The sequence below is a fragment of the Macrobrachium rosenbergii genome, chromosome 56, assembly GCF_040412425.1.
Source record: "Macrobrachium rosenbergii isolate ZJJX-2024 chromosome 56, ASM4041242v1, whole genome shotgun sequence".
Lineage (NCBI taxonomy): Eukaryota > Metazoa > Arthropoda > Malacostraca > Decapoda > Palaemonidae > Macrobrachium > Macrobrachium rosenbergii.
In genome coordinates this window covers 13,796,128-13,818,188 of record NC_089796.1, presented here as the reverse complement: position 1 = coordinate 13,818,188, position 22,061 = coordinate 13,796,128, and the positions used below count along the sequence as shown (strand labels likewise).

The window sequence follows — 22,061 nt, the reverse complement described above, 5'->3', positions numbered from 1 at the left end:
GGGATGGTGAAGAAGGGGTGCTATTGATTACATTAGTTAGGTGCCATCACTCAAAGAAGATTGAGAACTACTGCCATCTATCAGCATTTCTTTTCCAGAGTGCAATCGGACATTTGCTTTATATATATATATTTGTATATATAAATATATAAAGAAACGGAGAGGCTATATATATATATTCTATAAGCATATATTTATATTATGTTCTGATCTATATTATATATATATATATATATATATATATATATATATATATATATATATATATATATATATATATATATATATATATATATATATATATATATATATATATATATATATTATATACATCTGTATATAAATATATATTATATATATATATATATGTGTGTGTATATCGAAAACTATACCTCCCAAAAATGGATACCATCATACATGTTTTTTAATTTCATATCATACACCCGATAAAAAAGAATGTTCAAAAAGTATCAGTAACCTAATTGGTTAACAACAAATGTTAAAAATACTTTAGAAGTTTAAAGTTTTTATGAAATATTTGCTTATACAGTCTCTCTCTCTCTCTCTCTCTCTCTCTCTCTCTCTCTCTCTCTCTCTCTCTCTCAGTAGTTGTTCATTTAGGAAGTCATCATCCTCATCACTGTCACCATTATTATTATTTTGTTATTTCTGTTGTTGCTGTTGTTAAGTCATGCGATTGTAAGTTATACAGTCTTTGGAAAACCTCAATTCATTGACAGACTGAGGCTTCATTCGTGTCATTAAAAACTGATTCTGTCGCTAGGAGGAAATGGCTTTTGTTTTTTAAGGGCGTTCTCATTTCCACAAACAATTTGGAATCGACACGTCATGGAAAATCTCATACAAAGAATGAAGAAAGCTTCAGAAAAAAATAACACAAAAAGAAATTCAGCATTCACACAAACCAGTGATTTTCAAACAAAGGCGAAAAACTTCTCCAAAGACAGCTTAGGATATTGTGTAAGGGATTAGCTTAATCCCTTACACTATATATATCTAAGCTGTCTCCTTGTAAAAAAAATGACGACGACGTTTATTGTATGCAAGGAATAAATCACTTCAAAATCATCAGAAAATAAAGCACCAACTCAGCCCCCACATAGAATCACTTTCTTATACTTAGTGTTCAAATCTTCCCACCACTTAGCCTTTAAGTAGAATCATCATAACAGGAATGTTCGCATTGTTGTGGGTATTGTAACGTTAAGTTATCTGCTAAATCAATTATTCAGTCAACCAATACCACAGATCCTCCGTTTGTATTATCTTTCTTCCAAGTTGCTTTCCGCCCTCTTCTAACAGTTGTTTCAAAGTGCAACTGCGAGGTTTTCCTCCTGTTACACTTTTAAAACCTTTTTACTCTCAATTTCCCTTTCAACGCTGAATGACCTCATAGGTCCCAGCGCTTGGCCTTTGGCCTAATTCTACATTCCATTCCATTCCACTACCACAGATAATTTTGGTCCCACGAAGAAGATATTCTGTGTGGGTAGTTTTATTTTACTATTGTAATTACTGTAGATATGCTAAAATAGGTAAAATAACCAAGATAAACCTTTCACACCGTTGCTTCCCCATGAAAGTAAAATTCTTTTCGTAATTTTGAAGTTACCTCAGTAACTAATATCCAGCATTCAAGATGAACATAAAGACCGATAACTCCAGTACTAGGCCCCAGTACTAGACAGCTGGATATCAACGAAAGATTCCATTCTTTACCTACAGTAACAGTTACTGAAATGTATTGCTTTAACGAATTATTTCTCATTCCAACATTCGAATTCAGAAGCATGTTATTACCATTTTTGAGTACGGGAATTTTCATATGTAGAAATTTCATAATGAAGAGCATTGTTTAGAGTCTGTGAAAAATAATTTAGTGACATCAGGTCAAAACACCACCAAGATTAGCCTCGACTCCTCTTTTCAGAAAGTTCAAGAACAACTGATGGTGGTAGATGACCAGAGTTGGCTCAAAGGACCCATAGAGGCCGACGACCCCAGACTCCTGAAGGTGATCAAGGAGAAGTTTTTGATCCCACCGTCGACGCTCCCTTATAATCTGTCACCACCAGCAGAGACAAAAAGATACTACCCCTCAAGTAATGCTTCTAGTTTTCACTTCATCGACTACAACGTCAAATATTTCTTTGGGGACCAGAAGACCGGCATCTTCCTCGACTCTGGGGCTCTCGAGGGAGACATCTTTTCGAACTCCCTTTGGCTGGAAAAAGAACGAGGATGGACTGGTATCCTGGTAGAGGTCGACCCCAACAATTTCCGCCATCTGGTACTGAAGAGGAGGAAGTCCTGGCTCTCCAATACTTGCATTGCAAGGGGCCCATACCCTCAGCAGGTCACCTTCGAGTTCTTAGAAGGCCCTCCTGACCATGGTCTGCTGTGGGTCTACCGCTCTAACTCTAGATCAATAGATTCGCCCTTCTTCGGCGGCGGGGACCACTGGAGCAAAACCGCCAACAAGACTTACAGAGTCATGCAGTGTCTCCCTTTAGCTTCTTACTTTCTGGCCTTGAATGTCAAAACACTCGACTTCTTGTCCCTCGACATCCAAGGCTTTGAGGCGGATATTCTTCGTTCGATTCCCTACGACAAAGTCAAAGTGAGAGTCATGGCTGTGGAATATTACTACGTAGAAGATGATGGTCGTCTTAGCATGAGTAAAGTCGACCCTAAACTTGTCAGATTTATGGAAAGTAAAGGCTACGTCCTCGTCGATTTTGACCCTGAGGGTAATTACATTTTTGCACTAAAAGACGACCCTCAGCTGAAAGACAAACTAGATGAAAAGAAGTATGTTAAATATTATACAATGCTGAACAACAGAAACAAACCTAAGCAATAGGCAAGGAGTGAACAGAGGATGATGCATGATATTTTCTCGGGAATTTATGTATAATGAGCTCATTTTCTTTTCTGTTTATAATCATTAAGTGTTATTAAAAATTTTGACTGAAAACATTAATTTTCGATGTATTTTCAAGACTTGGCGTTGTTTTAGCTGAATGGCAATTGTATGATGCCAAAGACACAGGACTGTAGATCTCACATAATATAGAGATCTAAAATTGTCACTGTTTATTGAAACAAGACATATCATACAGGTGTTGTTTCAGAATTCAACTTTCGACATGACAAAAAAATAAACCTCTTTTGGCAGTTTAACTGCTTTACGTCGTATTACCGGTTAGTGTGTCTGTCCATCCACCTCTCTTTCTCATGTCTGTTTGTCCATCCACCTCTCTTTCTCATGTCTGTTTGTCCATCCACCTCTTTCATCTCTGTTTGTCCAGTCACCTCTCTTTCTCATGCCTGTTTGTCCAGCCACCTCTCTTTCTCATGTCTGTTTGTCCAGCCACCTCTCTTTCTCATGTCTGTTTGTCCAGTCACCTCTCTTTCTCATGTCTGTTTGTCCATCCACCTCTCTTTCTCATGTCTTTTGTCCAGTCACCTCTCTTTCTCATGTCTGTTTGTCCATCCACCTCTCTTTCTCATGCCTGTTTGTCCATCCACCTCTTTTCTCATGTCTGTTTGTCCATCCACCTCTCTTTCTCATGTCTGTTTGTCCATCCACCTCTCTTTCTCATGCCTGTTTGTCCATCCACCTCTCTTTCTCATGTCTGTTTGTCCATCCACCTCTCTTTCTCATGTCTGTCTGTCCATCCACCTCTCTTTCTCATGTCTGTCTGTCCATCCACCTCTTTCTCATGCCTGTTTGTCCATCCACCTCTCTTTCTCATGTCTGTTTGTCCATCCACCTCTCTTTCTCATGTCTGTTTGTCCATCCACCTCTCTTTCTCATGCCTGTTTGTCCAGCCACATCTCTTTCTCATGTCTGTTTGTCCAGCCACCTCTCTTTCTCATGTCTGTCTGTCCATCCAGCCACCTCTCTTTCTCATGTCTGTCTGTCCATCCACCTCTCTTTCTCATGTCTGTTTGTCCATCCACCTCTCTTTCTCATGTCTGTCTGTCCATCCACCTCTCTTTCTCATGTCTGTTTGTCCATCCACCTCTCTTTCTCATGTCTGTCTGTCCATCCACCTCTCTTTCTCATGTCTGTTTGTCCATCCACCTCTCTTTCTCATGTCTGTTTGTCCATCCACCTCTCTTTCTCATGCCTGTTTGTCCAGCCACCTCTCTTTTTCATGTCTGTTTGTCCAGCCACCTCTCTTTCTCATGTCTGTTTGTCCATCCACCTCTCTTTCTCATGTCTGTCTGTCCATCCACCTCTCTTTCTCATGTCTGTTTGTCCATCCACCTCTCTTTCTCATGTCCTGTTTGTCCATCCACCTCTCTTTCTCATGCCTGTTTGTCCATCCACCTCTCTTTCTCATGTCTGTTTGTCCATCCACCTCTCTTTCTCATGTCTGTTTGTCCATCCACCTCTCTTTCTCATGTCTGTTTGTCCATCCACCTCTCTTTCTCATGCCTGTTTGTCCATCCACCTCTCTTTCTCATGTCTGTTTGTCCAGCCACCTCTCTTTCTCATGTCTGTTTGTCCATCCACCTCTCTTTCTCATGTCTGTCTGTCCATCCACCTCTCTTTCTCATGCCTGTTTGTCCATCCACCTCTCTTTCTCATGTCTGTTTGTCCATCCACCTCTCTCATGTCTGTCTGTCCATCCACCTCTCTTTCTCATGTCTGTTTGTCCATCCACCTCTCTTTCTCATGTCTATTTGTCCATCCACCTCTCTTTCTCATGCCTGTTTGTCCATCCACCTCTCATTCTCATGCCTGTTTGTCTAGCCACCTCTCTTTCTCATGTCTGTTTGTCCATCCACCTCTCTTTCTCATGTCTGTCTGTCCAGCCACCTCTCTTTCTCATGTCTGTCTGTCCATCCACCTCTCTTTCTCATGCCTGTTTGTCCATCCACCTCTCTTTCTCATGTCTGTTTGTCCATCCACCTCTCTCATGTCTGTTTGTCCATCCACCTCTCTTTCTCATGTCTGTTTGTCCATCCACCTCTCTTTCTCATGTCTGTCTGTCCAGCCACCTCTCTTTCTCATGTCTGTCTGTCCATCCACCTCTCTTTCTCATGCCTGTTTGTCCATCCACCTCTTTTTCTCATGTCTGTTTGTCCATCCACCTCTCTCATGTCTGTTTGTCCATCCACCTCTCTTTCTCATGTCTGTTTGTCCATCCACCTCTCTTTCTCATGTCTGTTTGTCCATCCACCTCTCTTTCTCATGTCTGTTTGTCCATCCACCTCTCTCTCTCATGTCTGTTTGTCCATCCACCTCTCTTTCTCATGCCTGTTTGTCCAGCCACCTCTCTTTCTCATGTCTGTCTGTCCATCCACCTCCCTTTCTCATGCCTGTTTGTCCATCCACCTCTCTTTCTCATGTCTGTTTGTCCATCCACCTCTCTTTCTCATGTCTGTTTGTCCATCCACCTCTCTTTCTCATATCTGTTTGTCCATCCACCTCTCTTTCTCATGCCTGTTTGTCCAGCCACCTCTCTTTCTCATGTCTGTTTGTCCATCCACCTCTCTTTCTCATGTCTGTCTGCCCATCCACCATTCTTTCTCATGTCTGTTTGTTCATCCACCTCTCTTTCTCTGGCGTCTGTCTGTCCATCCACCTCTTTCTCATGTCTGTTTGTCCATCCACCTCTCTTTCTCATGTCTGTTTGTCCATCCACCTCTTTTTCTCATGTCTGTCTGTCCATCCACCATTCTTTCTCATGTCTGTTTGTCCATCCACCTCTCTTTCTCATGTCTGTTTGTCCATCCACCTCTCTTTCTCATGTCTGTTTGTCCATCCACCTCTCTTTCTCATGTCTGTTTGTCCATCCACCTCTCTTTCTCATGCCTGTTTGTCCAGCCACCTCTCTTTCTCATGTCTGTTTGTCCATCCACCTCTCTTTCTCATGTCTGTCTGTCCATCCACCATTCTTTCTCATGTCTGTTTGTCCATCCACCTCTCTTTCTCATGTCTGTCTGTCCATCCACCTCTCTTTCTCAGCATACATAGACGTGTGTGTGCTTGCGTGTATTTTGCAATATAAAATCACCTCAATTAGATTGAGATAGTTTGTGTAATCACAAATTCTACTTTTTAAATTCACTTTGAAGATAGTATTATATATGTGTCTTTTCCTTTAGCGTCATTGCATTCAGTTATTCATAGATTTATTTGAATTTTTGTTTGGTTTCGACATTATATATATATGTGTGTGTGTGTGTGTGTGTTTATGTGTACGTGTGTTAGTTTTTTCCTTGTCCGTGAAAACAATCCTCAATAAGAGTACTTTCATTATTTTAATGCCCACAACTGTTAGCCCTTCGTCCAAAAAATCTCAGCCTCAGATAACGGGTGTCTTACGAGATAAATGAATAAATATCTTCATCAATAAGATTCGTTTCTGTCTGTCAGTTTTTCGCTCGGTCAGGGAATGCTTGCAAAACCACATTGCTTTTAGTCTTTTGTTGTTGTTTTCGAATATTTATTTCGGTACGAACGAGTGTACTTAAATTATTTCTTTGTTTTTTTTCACAGGTGTACAGGTATTCCATGAACGTAATGATGTGATGTGTGTGATATGACACGATAGCATATAATTTTGATTTATTTTGTGTGATTACTTTTTGTAAAGCAGGTGGAAATTGACTTGTGAGTTTGTGTTAGCCCGAAGTAACTGAGACATAGTGGAGATTTATCAGATATTTTTGTGACGTCTCAAACTGTCATCTTATTGCTGCGACAAATGCAGTTCCCTAATCAGTTTCCTTTAATTTAGCTCAGCTAGTAACATAAGAATAAGACGGTTCTTTGACAGTTCTTATACTTTGATCTCTGCAGGAGGTCAAATCTTATAGACAGATACATTAAGTTTAAAACTGTGCTGTAATTTTTCATTGTTGTGTGACCCCATAGTGCCGTTCTTCCAATTTTGTCAATAGAAAAATAAAACTGATACTTGGTGATCCTTTTGTATCTCTTCCCTGATGACGAATGCACACAGGTGTTGGTGTAAACCACAGCTGCGGATTTCTCCTCAGTTATCACGATTTGTATTGGAAGAATTACCTCTTGTAAACCGTGTTAACTTGCTGATGAATTTTTTTTGTATTTTGGTAATACTCATCGAAGAATACTTGTTGTATGCCGTGATCACATGTAAACTAAAATTAAACCGCCATATTCCTTGATTACCTGACAAATAATACCTGTTCATGTCAAATAATTCCTTGTTTGCCGTGATAAACCGTCAAAGAACACCTTTGCCATGGTAAACTGTCAAAGAATTCCTTGTTTGCCACGATAAACTATCAAAGAATACCTTCTTTGCCATGGTAAACTGTCAAAGAATACCTTCTTTGCCATGGTAAACTGTCAAAGAATACCTTCCTTGCCATGGTAAACTGTCAAAGAATACCTTCTTTGCCATGGTAAACTATCAAAGAATTCCTTGTTTGCCTGCCATGGTAAACTGTAAAAGAATTCCTTGTTTGCCATGATAAACTGTCAAAGAATACCTTCTTTGCCATGGTAAACTGTCAAAGAATTCCCTGTTTGCCATAATAAACTGTCTAAGAATACCATGTATTCCATGATTACATGTCAAAGAATACCACGTATGATTACCGCTCGAAGATTACCCAGCAGGATGCAGAGATTACCTGTCAACGAGTACTGTATACCGTGTTTACCTGTCAAAGAATAACTTGCCGTTTGCCGCGATTTCCAGTAAAAGAACAACATGCATTCTGTGATTCTCATTTAGAGCTGAAACTGTATGTCGAGATCCTATGTTAAAAAAATTACTTGTCTCTTGGAGAAACTGTTTTAGCACATGATTCATCACCTGCCGATAACTAACCTCCACAAGGCTTGTCCTGGAGAAATCATTTTTTAATCTTTAAACAATACGTAACACACCGTTCGATTGAAGAGAATTAACGTGTGATTTTCAATTCATTTCTCCTTCAGGGAACTCGAGGAAGTATGTAATTTATGCTCATATAAAGAAACCTAAAGACAATATGAAAGGTTATAGTAAATTATGCGTAAGCGGTGTTGCCAGTAGTCATCAAAGCATTTCTGCATAATACTAAATGTCTCTGCAATATACGTGTATAGGCTGAGTGCGATAGGAAAAGTATTCGTTACGACTGCACACAGAATATCGTCCATAGTTGTGCTATATATAAAGATACAAAGATACATAGAAATATGGAAGCAAAAAAAAAAAAAAAGGAAAAATGGGCATAAGTTACTTCGGCGCAATTGAATTTTCTGTACAGCCTATAATCAAGGCCGTCGAGAATAGATCTCTCTTTTGCCGGCCTCGGTATGATGCTGTGTGAGCTGCGGCCCTTGAAACTTTAACCACGGCCCGGTGGTGGCCTATCCTATATCGTTGCCAGAAGCGCGATTATGGCTAACTTTAACTTTAAATAAAATAAAAACTACCGAGGCTAGAGGGCTGCAATTTGGTATGTTTGATGATAGAAGGGTGAATGACCGACATACCAATTCGCAGCCATCTAGCCTCATTAGTTTTTAAGATCTGAGGTCGGACAGACAAAGCCGGCACAATAGTTTTTTTTTTTTTACGGAAAACTAAAAAACCGTACTGAAACATGTGACAAGCCTTAGCGAGTTTGGTAAAACTGACCACCTCGTTGCTTGATCAACTTTCCATGGGAATATATTATACTCTTAGTGGTCGCAGTGCTTATACATTTGGGCGTCTGAACGACCACTGATGAAACTTACAGATTTTTCAGTTGTCTGTCAGTTCCTCATTGGATGGGTTGGTATCGTTCTCGGATAGCATTCTGCTGGGCCCGCGTTCAGTTCTCCGACCGGTCAATGAAGAATTAGAGAAATTTATTTCTGGTGATAGAAATTCATTTCCCGTCATAATGTGGTTCGGATTCCACAATAAGCTGTAGGTCCCGTTGCTAGGTAACCAATTGGTTCTTAGCCACGTAAAATAAATCTAATCCTTCGGGCCAGCCCTAGGAGCGCTGTTGACCAACTCAGTGGTCTGGTTAAACCAAAATATACTTAACCTTTGTAGGTCCCGTTGCTAGGTAACCAATTGGTTCTTAGCCACGTAAAATAAATCTAACCCTTCGGGCCAGCCCCAGGAGAGCTGTTAATCAGCTGGTCTGGTTAAACACCTCCCTTCTATATACCTTGGTTAAACTAAGGTATACTTGACTTTGATAGTGGCAATCAGCGATAATGAAATCCTGAAGCCAGGCTGAACTTTATCGGGTGTTCGATTTACAGAAAATTGCTTTGGCATTTGGTGCCTTTTCTAATTAAAGGTAAATGGAAAACTCGACATTTTTCTAACAAAAGGATGTCAAATATAGATCGCACCTGGAGTTGTTACGATATGAACCTTATTCTCGTTGGCTAAGTTATTACGTCTACACATGCAAACACACAGGTCTATATATACAGTATGTGTATATATATATATATTGTCATAAACTGGACGGGTCTTGGTGGGGGAGAAATTGAAACAAAGTTATTATTGATGCTGCCACGAAACCAAGAAAGCCCAGCTTATGAGCAAAAGGAAAAGTTATTTGAAAACTTACCTTGATTTTCCTGGATTTACAGTTGAATGAGGAAGGTCGCCATTTGGGAATTAGAATTCTTTTACAAATTTACAGGGGTTTATTTACAGAGACTTAGCAAGTAAACAATGAGAAAACAAAACAACATGATAACTAAAGGCAGATTCATTTATAGGACACATGGAACAATAATGCAATGATTGGCAACAAGCAAGTTGATTAATAATGGGGCCAGTGTGCAATACAATCAGTCCGGATGATAATAATAACATTTAGTCGTGCCTGATTATACGAAATAGTCTAGATAATGGTGATGATGGAACCCAGGATGGGAGAATAATTCATATGAACATTTTCGGCAACAACGGATTTGGCAATGACTCATACCAGGAATTTTCAGGATTTGGGTGGCAGATTTAAATACTGAAGTACGGAGGCGATCGTCCGCTTGTCTCTCCTGGAAAGAGATGTTCTAGGTTAGAACGACTGTACACACTGAAGGAAATGAATCCCTTATAAATGGGGATACTTCTACACTTAAATTTTAACCACCAAGTAGCCCAGCAGATAATTATAATGAAATCACGTACGACAATCTGGGAATCAGAGCTGCGTAAGCTTTAATAATGAACACGCATCGCACTCACACAAAGAGAAAATTAACACTGGTATTGCTTAACTAAATAGCCCTTAAATTGCACTGGGGGAGGGATAATTGATGATTATCAACGGATCTTTACTTTGAATTCAAGGCACGTAAATGGCAAGATATGGGGCACTTATGGGCTGCCGAAGCAGGATGACTTAATAAAGGGAAAGGCTTTGTGGAGAAAGGAATTGGTTTAAAGGAATGAAAATCAAGGATTTCAGGAGGGAGGGAAAGGCCATTACTGACTACTTGGCATTCACGAACCTGATCTACAGTTGTTGGCGGCAAAGACAATCAATTCGCCATTCATCGGGTAGTTTTCACCCAGCATAGAGCTGAAGGAATGCAGACGTGCGTCTCTGACAGGATATCGGAGGCCTCTGACCCCATCTCTGAGACTGTGCTTGGGCTTGGGGCTTGTCTGTCAAAATTCAGCCTACCCTGGCCTCAAAAGTCATACCACCGGCAAAAGATGGAGGGAAAGGACCTTAAGATTAAGTACTTTAGAGGTTAAGTCCCACCTGTCGGCTAGCCCCCACTATGTCCCTTTAAGCCTGCAATACCAACTACTCACACATCACGTGATGGGGTGAAAAGGGGATCTACATTGTTTACCCCAAATCAGTGAGTGGGGAGGTGATTCTCATGTTGGTGAAAACTGGCTTTAACGGCTGTTCTGTTTCAAAATACGGTTGTTTCCCCTATTGCCCCGCCAATTTCCCGGCTCAACAGTCAAATGCATAGCAGATTATTTCAAAAATTAAACAATGCACTGAAATTTACAGGAGGGGAGGGATGTATATCCCCGATAGGTCCCCTTAAAAAGGCCCTTCACACCCTTTCGGGTGTGAGGGTCTTAGCTAATTCCTCCCGACTGGCCCGTGACCCTACATAAGGTGGAGTGTGGCTCTGCACATCTAAAGGAACCTACCTAACTACTAAGAGGGGTTCTGAATTGGCTAATTTACAGGCCTAGCCTACCTAAGGGTACATATACGGCTACTAACTGGCTAGGAGGACGAGAGAAACCTACGCCTAAGCAAATGCACACTGTAAACACCTAACCTAACCTAACCTACTATCCCCATGACTCTGGCACTGAACGAGCTGGCACTAACGAATGGCATGCACTAAGTTATGATCGGCACTACGCTTTATGATTAACACGCAACAAATTGAAACATGACGAACCTGAAGGGTAATTCACAATGTATGATTAAGTAATGTATCAGTTTGAATCTAGAGGGGATTGGAAGGCGGTTAGTTAGAAAAGGGTTAGTAGTACAAAGGACTAAGTGTTTAGTGGTTAATGCTGCGGGCTCAGAGGTCACACAGGCTACCCTCTCTGGGCAGGTGCCAGGATCGCTCTGAGATGGAAGCAGCACTGTGCCAACGGGCACAAGTGCCAAGAGAGCTATGGCTTGACTCGCAGTGAATTTCTTCCGCCCCTTCTTCTTCTTCAGGGGCCTCCAGGGTCTGGCTAGGCCATTCTAGGGGACGACGAGGATACTGACTCTGAAGAACAGCCAGGAGTGCCACAGAGCAGGGATCAGGGGCAGCCTCAGGGCTACAGGCTGGCCTCCTACTGGCTGCTGCGACAACCGTCGTTGGAAGAGAACCAGCGTCTGGCCCTGGCTGGACAGTTTCTGGTCGACAGAAAAGAGGTAATGCTGCCCTGCCAGAGGGTCGTCCTCAGCAGGTGGAAGAGTGTGGGAAGAAGAAACATCAGGGGTCGGAGGTTCGCACTGTCGCGATGATCACAGTTGTGAGATTTGGTGGATCTCCCAGGAGGATCCGAGTCATGTTCGGGTCCGGCACTGGCACTAACTCAGGCCAGGCTCGGGTGTACGCTTGGCAGGAGCATCCCGCCAAGCTGGGTGGAGCTTGGCACTGACCAGTGCTTGCAAGGGCACTGGCAGCAAATTGGTGTCAGACAAAGCTGAAGGGGGACCCGGGGGATCGAGAACCCTCGGTGTCCCTGGTGTGATCGGGGACAGCGATTCCTGTCTTAATGAGGGGCTGGGCCTCTGGGTTGGTGGAGTTGGTCGCTACGGCTGGCCTACTGGGGCACTTTGACCATCTCTCGGAGTGGCTTCTTTACGTTGCAGGTCCTGCAGCAGTGACGGTGAGATCCCTTCGTGAGGAGGGAGTAATGCATTGGTGGCCGTCCGGTCTCACGACCCGTGGACTAGGCCTAGAACGTGAATGTGGTGGATTAGGTTCGGCTGACGGTGGCACAGCTGTCACAAAGGCTGTGTCCCCATACAAAGACGTGGCGCTGGATGGGTTGGCGGAAGCAGTCAGGCAACAGAGTGGTGTGGGGGTGGGACATCCCCAGAGGATGTCTCGACCAAGCAGAAACTCCACTCTGTGCCTAATTTGCTTGACATTGCCAAGATGATGCACCTTGTTGCTCCAAGGGGTGATCACCCTGAGCTCAACTGTGGGGACGGTCAGGGACTGTTCGATCCATCCAGGTCACGGTCCACTTGTGTGCTCCTCTACCTTGGCACTGGCTGGCACTTGGGCCTGATCCATCAGACGATGTCTGAGCCAGTATCGCAGTAACTGCAGGTGCACTGGTGGCTGGAATCACCCAGAGAAGCCACTGGAGACGGACTGTGTCCAGACCCCTCTCAGGGTGAGTTCTTCTCCGGTGCTTAGCCAAGGAGGCGGTGGCACTGATCATGTTCACGTGCCTGGGCGTGACCACATGTTTTGGGGGCATGCAGGATACCCAGCAGAAGAGTGTCCTGAAGCTCCACAGTCTCGGCAGGGGCACCGGTGATATGTTGATTTCCTGGCAGTGACTGTGCTGGGAAGACGGTGTTGAATCGGCGGAGAGGACTGACGTTGCTGGTAGGCTGCCGAGAGTTGTTGCCCTGCTGATTGCTATCTTTATAGCGGCAATCTGCTTCGGCATGGCCATACCTTTTACAGATGGGGCACGGAGGTTTGTTAGGCGGGCTGCCCGTGGAGCGATTGAGGCCCGAGAGGTGTCCGGTGGCACTATTTTACGCTGCAAGGTGCCATGGGAAGGATTGTATGTCTCCCAGGCATCAGCTAAGCGCAGGCTTCCTTGAGGGTGGCTGGCTGCTTTATCATTAAGATACACAGCTAGAGGCCCAGGCGCACACTGGAAGAGGTCCTCCAGCATGGTCCGGTTGAACAAATCCTCAAAGGTGTCGCACCACATAGACTCTAACCAGCGGGTCCCAGCTTGGGTCTTGTGATTGGCCCATTCTGTCCAGGACCAGCCGACATTCTTAGCCATACCTCTGAATCTTTGTCTCCACCTCTCAGGGGTGATTTCATACACCTTAGTGATGGCCTCACGGACGGCAGCCATGTCCCCTCATTGATCTTTTTCCAGGGCTCGGTGAGCAGCCTTAGCCTTCCCGAGGTGCTTGGTAAGCAGTAATGCCCTCTCAGCCAGGCTGACATCATAGGTCTCGAAGAGGAATTCGATCTCTTCAAGCCATTGTTCCAGCTCGTCTTCAGTCCATTTCCCACAAGGTTATTGACTGTTGACAGAGGTATTTATGGCAGATGGAGTGGGGCTAGAGGCTTGTTGCGCTGCTAAAACTTCTCTGCACTTTCTTCTTGGCTCTCCAACTCAACTCGAGCTCCCTGTCCTTGAGGGCTAGTTCATGCTGTCTTCTTCTTTTTCTCTTTCTTCTTCTTCTCTCCGCTGCTCGGCTTCTTGCCGCCTTCTCCGCTCTTCTCTTTCGGCTTTGCTGCCTTCTCAGCTCTTCTCTCTTCCTTTTCTTCTCAGCTTCGGCTTGCCTGCCTTCTCCGTTCGTTCTTCTTCTCTTCTCTCTGCTGCTTGGCTTCTTGCTGCCTTCGCCTCTCTTTTCTTTCTACTTCTTGCTGTCTTTGTTCTTCTTCATACTTTCTCTTCTCAGCAATCTGTTTCCTTCACACACTTTTGAAGGGCCTGGCGGAAAGACCGTCCGCTTTCCTATATTCCTAAAATATTGGTGCTCTTGACATATTGCTGATGGGAAGGTGCTGAGTGAGTTACTTGGGTGTTCCTGGAGAAAAGGTTTTGTGACGATGAGGAAGTGTCCCCTAGATTAGTGGCACTTTAATGAGTGGCACCTTTGAATGAGGTGGCACTGTGGATGAGTGTGCCGTGAAGGTCACACTAGGGGGAAAGCGTTCCTGAAGGGAAGTCTGAGTCCTATGGGCGGATACGCTAGCAAATGGAGTGCTCCTGAAGGCTCTTATGGTCCTTATGGGCAGATGCACTGTTAATGGGGTGCTCCTGAAGGAGCTGCGGTCCTTATGGGCGGTAACACCAGGTTGTATGGCACTCTGTTTCTTCAATGCAGGTGCAGGGCTTATAAGAGGTTGCTTTGGATTGGGTGGCACTGTGGTGCCGGTGCGCTCCGTGAGCAATGCAAAATGTCAGTGCATGAATTGGCACTGAAGGTGAGGTACTCTGCCTGAGCAGAAGGTAAGTAGGGAGTAGAAGGTAAATGAGAGACTCCAACAGAAGGGAAGAGATAGGAAAGTGAAAGGAGAAAGATAAGTGCTTCAGTGATTGGGTGCTTAGCAGTGCCGCAGATTAGTGGCACTGAGAGAAATGGAAACTGGATGTGACACAAGTGGGTAGCTAGTTATGAGAACTAGCTGGCACTACCTGACATGAGGACAGGTAGGCTATGAGGGAGGCACACAATGTGCAGTGTTTTTTAGCACTTGCAACAAGCATGTCTGAGATAAGATATACCCCCACTCCCACACTCCAGTTGGAACACGTCACGAGATATAATATATATGCGCTTTATAGCGTACGATAAATGGTTTAAGCTGAAGCACTTGGAAAGAGAAAAGCCGTGAGGGGCGCTTATTCGTTAAACACAAGTGCTCGAAACTACGCACTGTGTATATGATAAAATTTAAATGGGTAATGAATTTGAAATTCCCTGATTAAGTATTAATATATTTTTGTATCTGCTTTTATAATTTGTGAGTTGGTTCAAACTCGTAAGTAAATTATGTCGGTCCCCTGTTAAAAATGAACGAATGAGAGAAAGAGAGGGGAAAAAATCTCTCTCTCTCTCTCTCTCTCTCTCTCTCGGTGAGCGTATTTGTTATGAAATTTTAATCACTTTATTTTGCGCTTAAGCGAAAATAAATTATGGTTGTGAAATTACGTTAAGTATTTATGGGATGGCTACTGTCTCGCATGCATCAAAAAGCTTAGGGTATGGTACGCAAGGGTGTTTCAAATAGTTTCACAAAGTTTCCCGAGGTTCGTTAAGCGCACAAGGAGGAGGCTCATTCCTTGAACGAACGTCGTGGGAACGACTACGCACGGGAAACAGCTGATCGTAGGCTCTTCCTTTGTCATGCGACAGGACGAAGTGGAATTGATGAAAAAAACTGCACTTTTCTTGCTAAATGCGAAATGAATTATTTAACTTTGAATATCAGCACTGTCTTTACTTTACGTTGATATTCTTCAATATGCACTGGGAGGGTCGTTAAATAGTTACGCTTGGAACTGGTTTTATTTCTCCAACACTGGGACAGTTTATGCATGTGCCGTTTTGAACACAAGGTTTCTGCTAGCCGTGTAAATGCCAGATATCGCTATAAGGTTTCCTGTAAGCTAATGGTTATTTCAAAATTTATCGCTAACTAATAAATGTACATTTTGCCGTAACTATTCCCGAAATAAACCCCTAGCTACTGGTCCTAAACTTACACATGCAAAAAATTCCCTAACTGCACACTCCCCAATTCTTAAGTAGCAACTCACACTCTGTCCTACACACTAGAAATTTCGCGGGGCGGACACTTTGTGCCTACCTCTCTGTTTTCGCTAATATAAGAACCCTAAGCGTTCCCCTGTGTTATGAACGCTTATACGATACGAGAATTGTTGCGTTTCTCTAAAGAAATATTAATATTACTCTTATTTCCTTAATTTTAGGACATGCACACACTCTGTTTACCAAAGTTGTCGGTTCCGATTGCTTTCCTGTGCTCTTGAATAATGAAATGATTACCGTGAATTGAAATAATTGATTTTACATATTCCTGGTTTTTTCTAGTCTAGCTTAATAGCGAGGATAATTAACGCTAATAGACTAATCCTGGCAAGTGGTCGTCACTGTCATAAACTGGACGGGTCTTGGTGGGTGAGAAATTGAAACAAAGTTATTATTGATACTGCCACGAAACCAAGAAAGCCCAGCTTATGAGCAAAAGGAAAAGTTATCTGAGAACTTACCTTAGATTTTCCTGGATTTACAATTGAATGAGGAAGGTCGCCATTTGGGAATTAGAATTCTTTTACTAATTTACAGGGGTTTATTTACAGAGACTTAACAAGTAAACAATGAGACAACAAAACAACATGATAACTAAGGGGTGGTTAGAGCTCTCGGTTAGCACACTGTTGGCCCAGCATTCGAGTCTCCGTCTGGCCAGTGAAGAATTAGAGGAATTTATTTCTGGTGATAGAAATTCATTTCTCGTCATAATGTGGTTCGGATTCCACAATAAGCTGTAGGTCCCGTTGCTAGGTAACCAACTGGTTCTTAGCCACATAAAATAAGTCTAATCCTTCGGGCCAGCCTTAGGAGAGCTCTTAATCAGCTCAGTGGTCTGGTTAAACTAAGATATACTTAAATTTTTAGGCCTCCGAGGGCACCAGAAGAGTTGAAAGAGAGGCTGGAGAGGAGTGGGGACTTGAGGAGGACAAACCACAGGAAAGACACGAGTGTCGGAATTTCACTGAGGCCCTTGTGTCTCATGACGTTGGAGGCAATGATGTTATATTGTCCCATTTTCTTGAGATAAGGAATCCTTAACCCAAAAGACTGTGGAAAGGCAACATCATCCAGATATATTTCTTTGTTTTTCTCGCACTCCTACAAGCCATTAGCAATTTCGTCATTTTCACATGTCATTCACGTTCTCCAATCTAACTTTTATTTCCAAAAGTGATATTCTGTTCTACAATCCATTCATATATATATACTTTTATTTTATACTAACTTTTCTTCTCTTCCTTAGTTTTTGCAGAGCACGTGCTGCCTCCCTCATCTCTCATTCATACGCTTGCTCCTTCACTAATGCTGTCATCACGTGATTATTTATTTGCACCGACGACTTCCATTCATTTGCTACCCCTAGAGATACTTAGTTTTATGTTTTCATTTACTCTCGTTACCTTAATTTTACTGACACACTCCTTAGCTTTCAAATTTTATCCTGCCACAAACACTTTCAGGCAGCATCGTAATACCTGTTTAGCTACCTCTTCCACCAATTACTATGTTAAGATTTTATAGTTCACTGGCATTTTCATTCATTCTGCCCTCAAGCTTTGGAATTCTCTTCTTGATTCTTTTTTCCAGAATTATAACCTCCCTTTCTTTATGAAGCAGAAAGATCCATTACGTCCCGTTTTACTTCTTTTCATTTTTCATATTTATTTTCGAGCTTGGATTAGACTAGGCAGCAAGGTTGCACTTCTCTTGGGCGCTTGGTGCTCAGGAATAGATAATATATATTATATGTACACATTAAACACACACACACACACACACACACACACATATATATATATATATATATATATATATATATACATATACACATACATACCTGCATACACATACATACATACATACATACATACATACATACATACTTATATATACATGTAGAATCTACTGGTCACTTTTTACTGGATACATATGTAATTGCAATAGCCACAATGCCCTCTTAACTTTTTGAATCTTCGTGCTTTTTTGGATTACAAAGCCTTAAGATCCAAGTGCAAGAAATATGTCCGGATATCATAATTTCTTCATATTTCTTGCGCTTGGATCTTCAGGCTTTGTAGTGACAAGCGTATCCAAAATGAAGAATCTGAGAAGTTAAGAGGACATTGCGGCTATATATATATATATATATATATATATATATATATATATATATATATATATATATATATGTGTGTGTGTGTGTGTGTGTGTGTGTGTGTATATATATAAATATTGCACACATATATATCATTATATATATATACATTTATATATATTTATATGTATATCATATATATATATATATATATATATATATATATATGTGTGTGTGTGTGTGTGTGTGTGTGTGTAAGTGTGTGTGTGTGTGTGTGTGTGTATATATATAAATATTGCACACATATATATCATTATATATATACATTTATATATATTTATATGTATATCATATATATATATATATATATATATATATATATATATATATATATATTATATTTGCCAACGGTGAGGGATACATTTAGATCGTACCCCAACTTTCGTGGACAATGTGAACAAGGTCTATAGAGATTTCTATAGTCCTTGAACGTGAACTAGTGGTTAATGATAATTCCGTTTTCTGTTATTCCAGATACGATTTCCAAGTGGGAGAGTGGGATGTTGTCCACACGGTACTTTCTCTTAGTCTTCATCGGCTTGATGCTCATTATGATTTGTATAAGTAAGTGAATTGTCAAAATACTTAGCTGTTTTTCTTTGCTTTCAGTTCATTATCCTAAAGTTCTTTCTATGCGTGTGAGTAATCATTGCCTCTATTCAGCGCCTGATTATGTATGTGAAAGGATTTTTGAGTTAAAATATATAAGAAGACTTTTATCAAATTAAATTTAAATCTCTCTCTCTCTCTCTCTCTCTCTCTCTCTCTCTCTCTCTCTCTCTCTCTCTCTCTTCAGTGTTCATGAGCCTGGCAAAACTTTTTGCAGTTAACTGCCCCAACATATATTTCTGTCGACTTAATAAAATATTATGAATTTGTTATATAACTTCCTCTTTTTTTCCCCTTAAATTTTGGTTCTTTGTTTCACTTTTTACCCTGGATAGAAATGTTATAGATAAGGTCCTTGTGTCAGTTACTACGTTATGTTCGTTTGCTTGTTCGTCCATTAATTGTGATTCAGAAATCTCATAATAAGAATTTCAAAGGTTTATTTTCCACTTTTGTGTTCCCTTCACCTGCTGCAGGGGTTCTGTTGATAGTTCAGTACACCCAGCTATATTTTTCAGTATATCTCATTGTTTTAATTGTTGTAGTCTTCATTCATCCTTCTTGTCTAAGATGAGTATTAAAAGAAACTTAATTTTCAACAGACTTCGCTATCGATGGCACTCTTCGCATAGGAAGCTTTCACGTCTGTAAGGTAAGAAGAGTATTTTTCTCCCTCTCTCTCACTTTCTTTTCCTACACACACACACACATTTATATATATACTCTATGTATATGCATATGTATATATCTATATCTATCTATCTATATATATATATATATATATATATATATATATATATATATATATATATATATATATATATATATATATCATACACTTACAGGGGAAATGTAACACTAGGGTAGGTTTCTGTTTCCTAATATTAGCAATTATGACTTGGACCACTGACGGATGGGTTCTTGTTTGTTAATTTTTCAAAAGTTGTATTTCAACTGAAAACTTTCACGTTCACAACTGATCCCTGATCCACATCTAAAGTGGAACAAGGTGTATGGTGGAAATATATAAGCATATGTAGCCTACTCGTCTGTGTGCGCGATTTTACGGGTATTCCTTTGGTCCGTTCTTTCCTTATAGCAAGTAGGCTATGTGCTTTCGGCTGGTTGTTTATTGATAAAGAATAAATTAAACTTATTGATAATGAAACTTCTGTCACTATACCCCGAAGAGGCATAGTGCCGTCATGCGGAGCACTGTAGGCTTTACTTAAGGTTCTTTGCAGCGTGCCTTCAGCCCCTAGCTGCACCCCCTTTCCTTCCTTTTACTGTATCTCCTTTCATATTCTTTCTTCCGTCTTACTTTCCATCCTCTCCTAACACAGTGCATCCGCGAAGTTTTCCTCCTGTTACACCTTTCAAGCCTTTTGCTGTCAATTTCCTTTTCAGCGCTGAATGACCTCAAAGGTCCCAGTGCTTGGCCTTTGGCCTAAATTCTCTATTCAATTCAGTCATTCTGTCACTGTATTTCTTCCCCAAAATAAGTTAACCTTGACCTAGAACAACAAACCGAAGCGAAGAAGTCGTACTGAAGTTGTTTTAAATTGCCAGTTTTTTGTTTTGAAAAGTCCAGGCCACCTACTGGTGCAAACAAAATTTTTTCTTCTTCTTCACTTTCAGGGAATCAATTCCGAACATGGAATCGCTCCCGTTGCGACGAAACCCTTGCCGGAAATTGCCATAGCCCGAAGAGTGTGGCACAATTACAAGGGCATGGAATGGCAAGGTCTCCAGTTACCCGTGTTGACGTCTGAGCCCCTGGGTCGCCTCGGGAACATCATGGGGGAATACGCCACTCTCTTCGCCCTGGGGCGCATCTATGGAGCCACCGTCAGGCTCCACCCTGGTATGCGGGGCCACCTGATACAGACATTCCCTAATATCTCAATGGAGCTTCTTCCGGGTAAGTGGAAAAACTGATACAGATATTTCATTAATGAATATATATATATAAATTATATATATATGTGTATATATATATATATATATATATATATATATATATATTTATATATATTGTGTGTGTATAGACTGATGGCTCAGTGTTACAGTAGCAGCTTCGACTTCTCAGAGGTCTGTGGCACGGGTTCAACCATCAGCCGACTGATCAGAGAGGCAGACACTGCTATCCGTGTAGACATCCCGGGATTATATATGTAATCAACGGATAGGTTTGCTTAAAAAGCAAATGGGTGTTACAGACTAAATACACACAAAAACAAAGCCACTAAGCAACACCTTAAAAACATAACAAACATCTCACACAGTCTCGAACTCGGCCCTACCTGGCGCAACAACTTCGCCGCTGGAAAGAAAGGGCGTTGGGTCAAGTATGATACATGAAACATACGCTGCCGGGTCTAAGAGATGTCAGGCAGGGCAGCTTGATCGAGACTTCCAGGTCTACCCCAGCCAAATCAAAAGTCCTTCAAAGAAGGCATCGTGCTTAATTTACCAAAATGGGAAAAAGCATGTTAACAAAGAAGTAAGTATATATATATGTGTGTATATACAGGTATATATATATATATATATATATATATATATATATATATATATATATGTATATATACATATATATATATATCCTGATAGATAGATAGACTGACATACTGTACATATACAGGTAAATGAATGTAATATCCTATGACTGTAGTAGCCTACTTTCTGTTATAACTTTAGACATCTGGAAATATATCTTGAGCAATTAACTAAAAATTAGGATGGAAAGTAAGATTTTGCCGCCGTGTATACCATATATATATATATATATATATATATATATATATATATATATATAAATGTATGTAAAGATAGGTAGATAGATAGATATTTTGTACATATATACAGATAGCTATGTACTTTAGCATGCATACAAGAATACGTACATGAATACATATTCACTTGACTCAGAGAATGAATTTACCATAGTTTCCTACAGCGCAGTTCCTGATAGTTCATTCCGATGGCATCCGAAGATTTTTTTCCTCTTTCCATTCTAGCAGGACCTTTCAATCGTAGCGAGTGGATTCTAATTGGGTTTCTGACCTTCCTCAACTATGAGAGCAAACAAGCCGCTGCATCTGGACCATCGAGCTCGGCGATTTTAAGCCAACAGGTAAGAGAGAGAGAGAGAGAGAGAGAAAGGAATAAATTGAATGTCGTCCTATCGGCGACCTCTCGTAGGTAAGGTGGAAAAAGAGCAATGTATTTTTACGCTTACTGCCTCATTTACAATATTATAATTTTGCAGTTTTTAAGA

The 22,061-nt window shown here is 41.2% G+C and overlaps 1 protein-coding gene across 11 annotated transcripts in view; it reads left to right on the top strand.

The window, feature by feature from the left end:
- The window catches only part of LOC136836098 (protein Star-like), a 162,889-nt gene that overhangs the window by 56,344 nt on the left and 84,484 nt on the right, over positions 1-22,061 (top strand). For 8 of the 11 annotated variants that reach the window (XM_067100071.1, XM_067100068.1, XM_067100070.1 and 5 more), the window contains 3 exons: positions 18,647-18,736; positions 19,384-19,433; positions 20,420-20,702. In XM_067100071.1, the coding sequence (XP_066956172.1) occupies positions 18,673-18,736; positions 19,384-19,433; positions 20,420-20,702 (397 nt within the window). In that variant the 5' untranslated portion in view covers positions 18,647-18,672. Of the gene's footprint in view, positions 1-1,951; positions 3,187-18,646; positions 18,737-19,383; positions 19,434-20,419; positions 20,703-22,061 lie in introns of those variants that run through there. The other 3 variants (XM_067100078.1, XM_067100077.1, XM_067100076.1) reach the window with 1 other exon arrangement.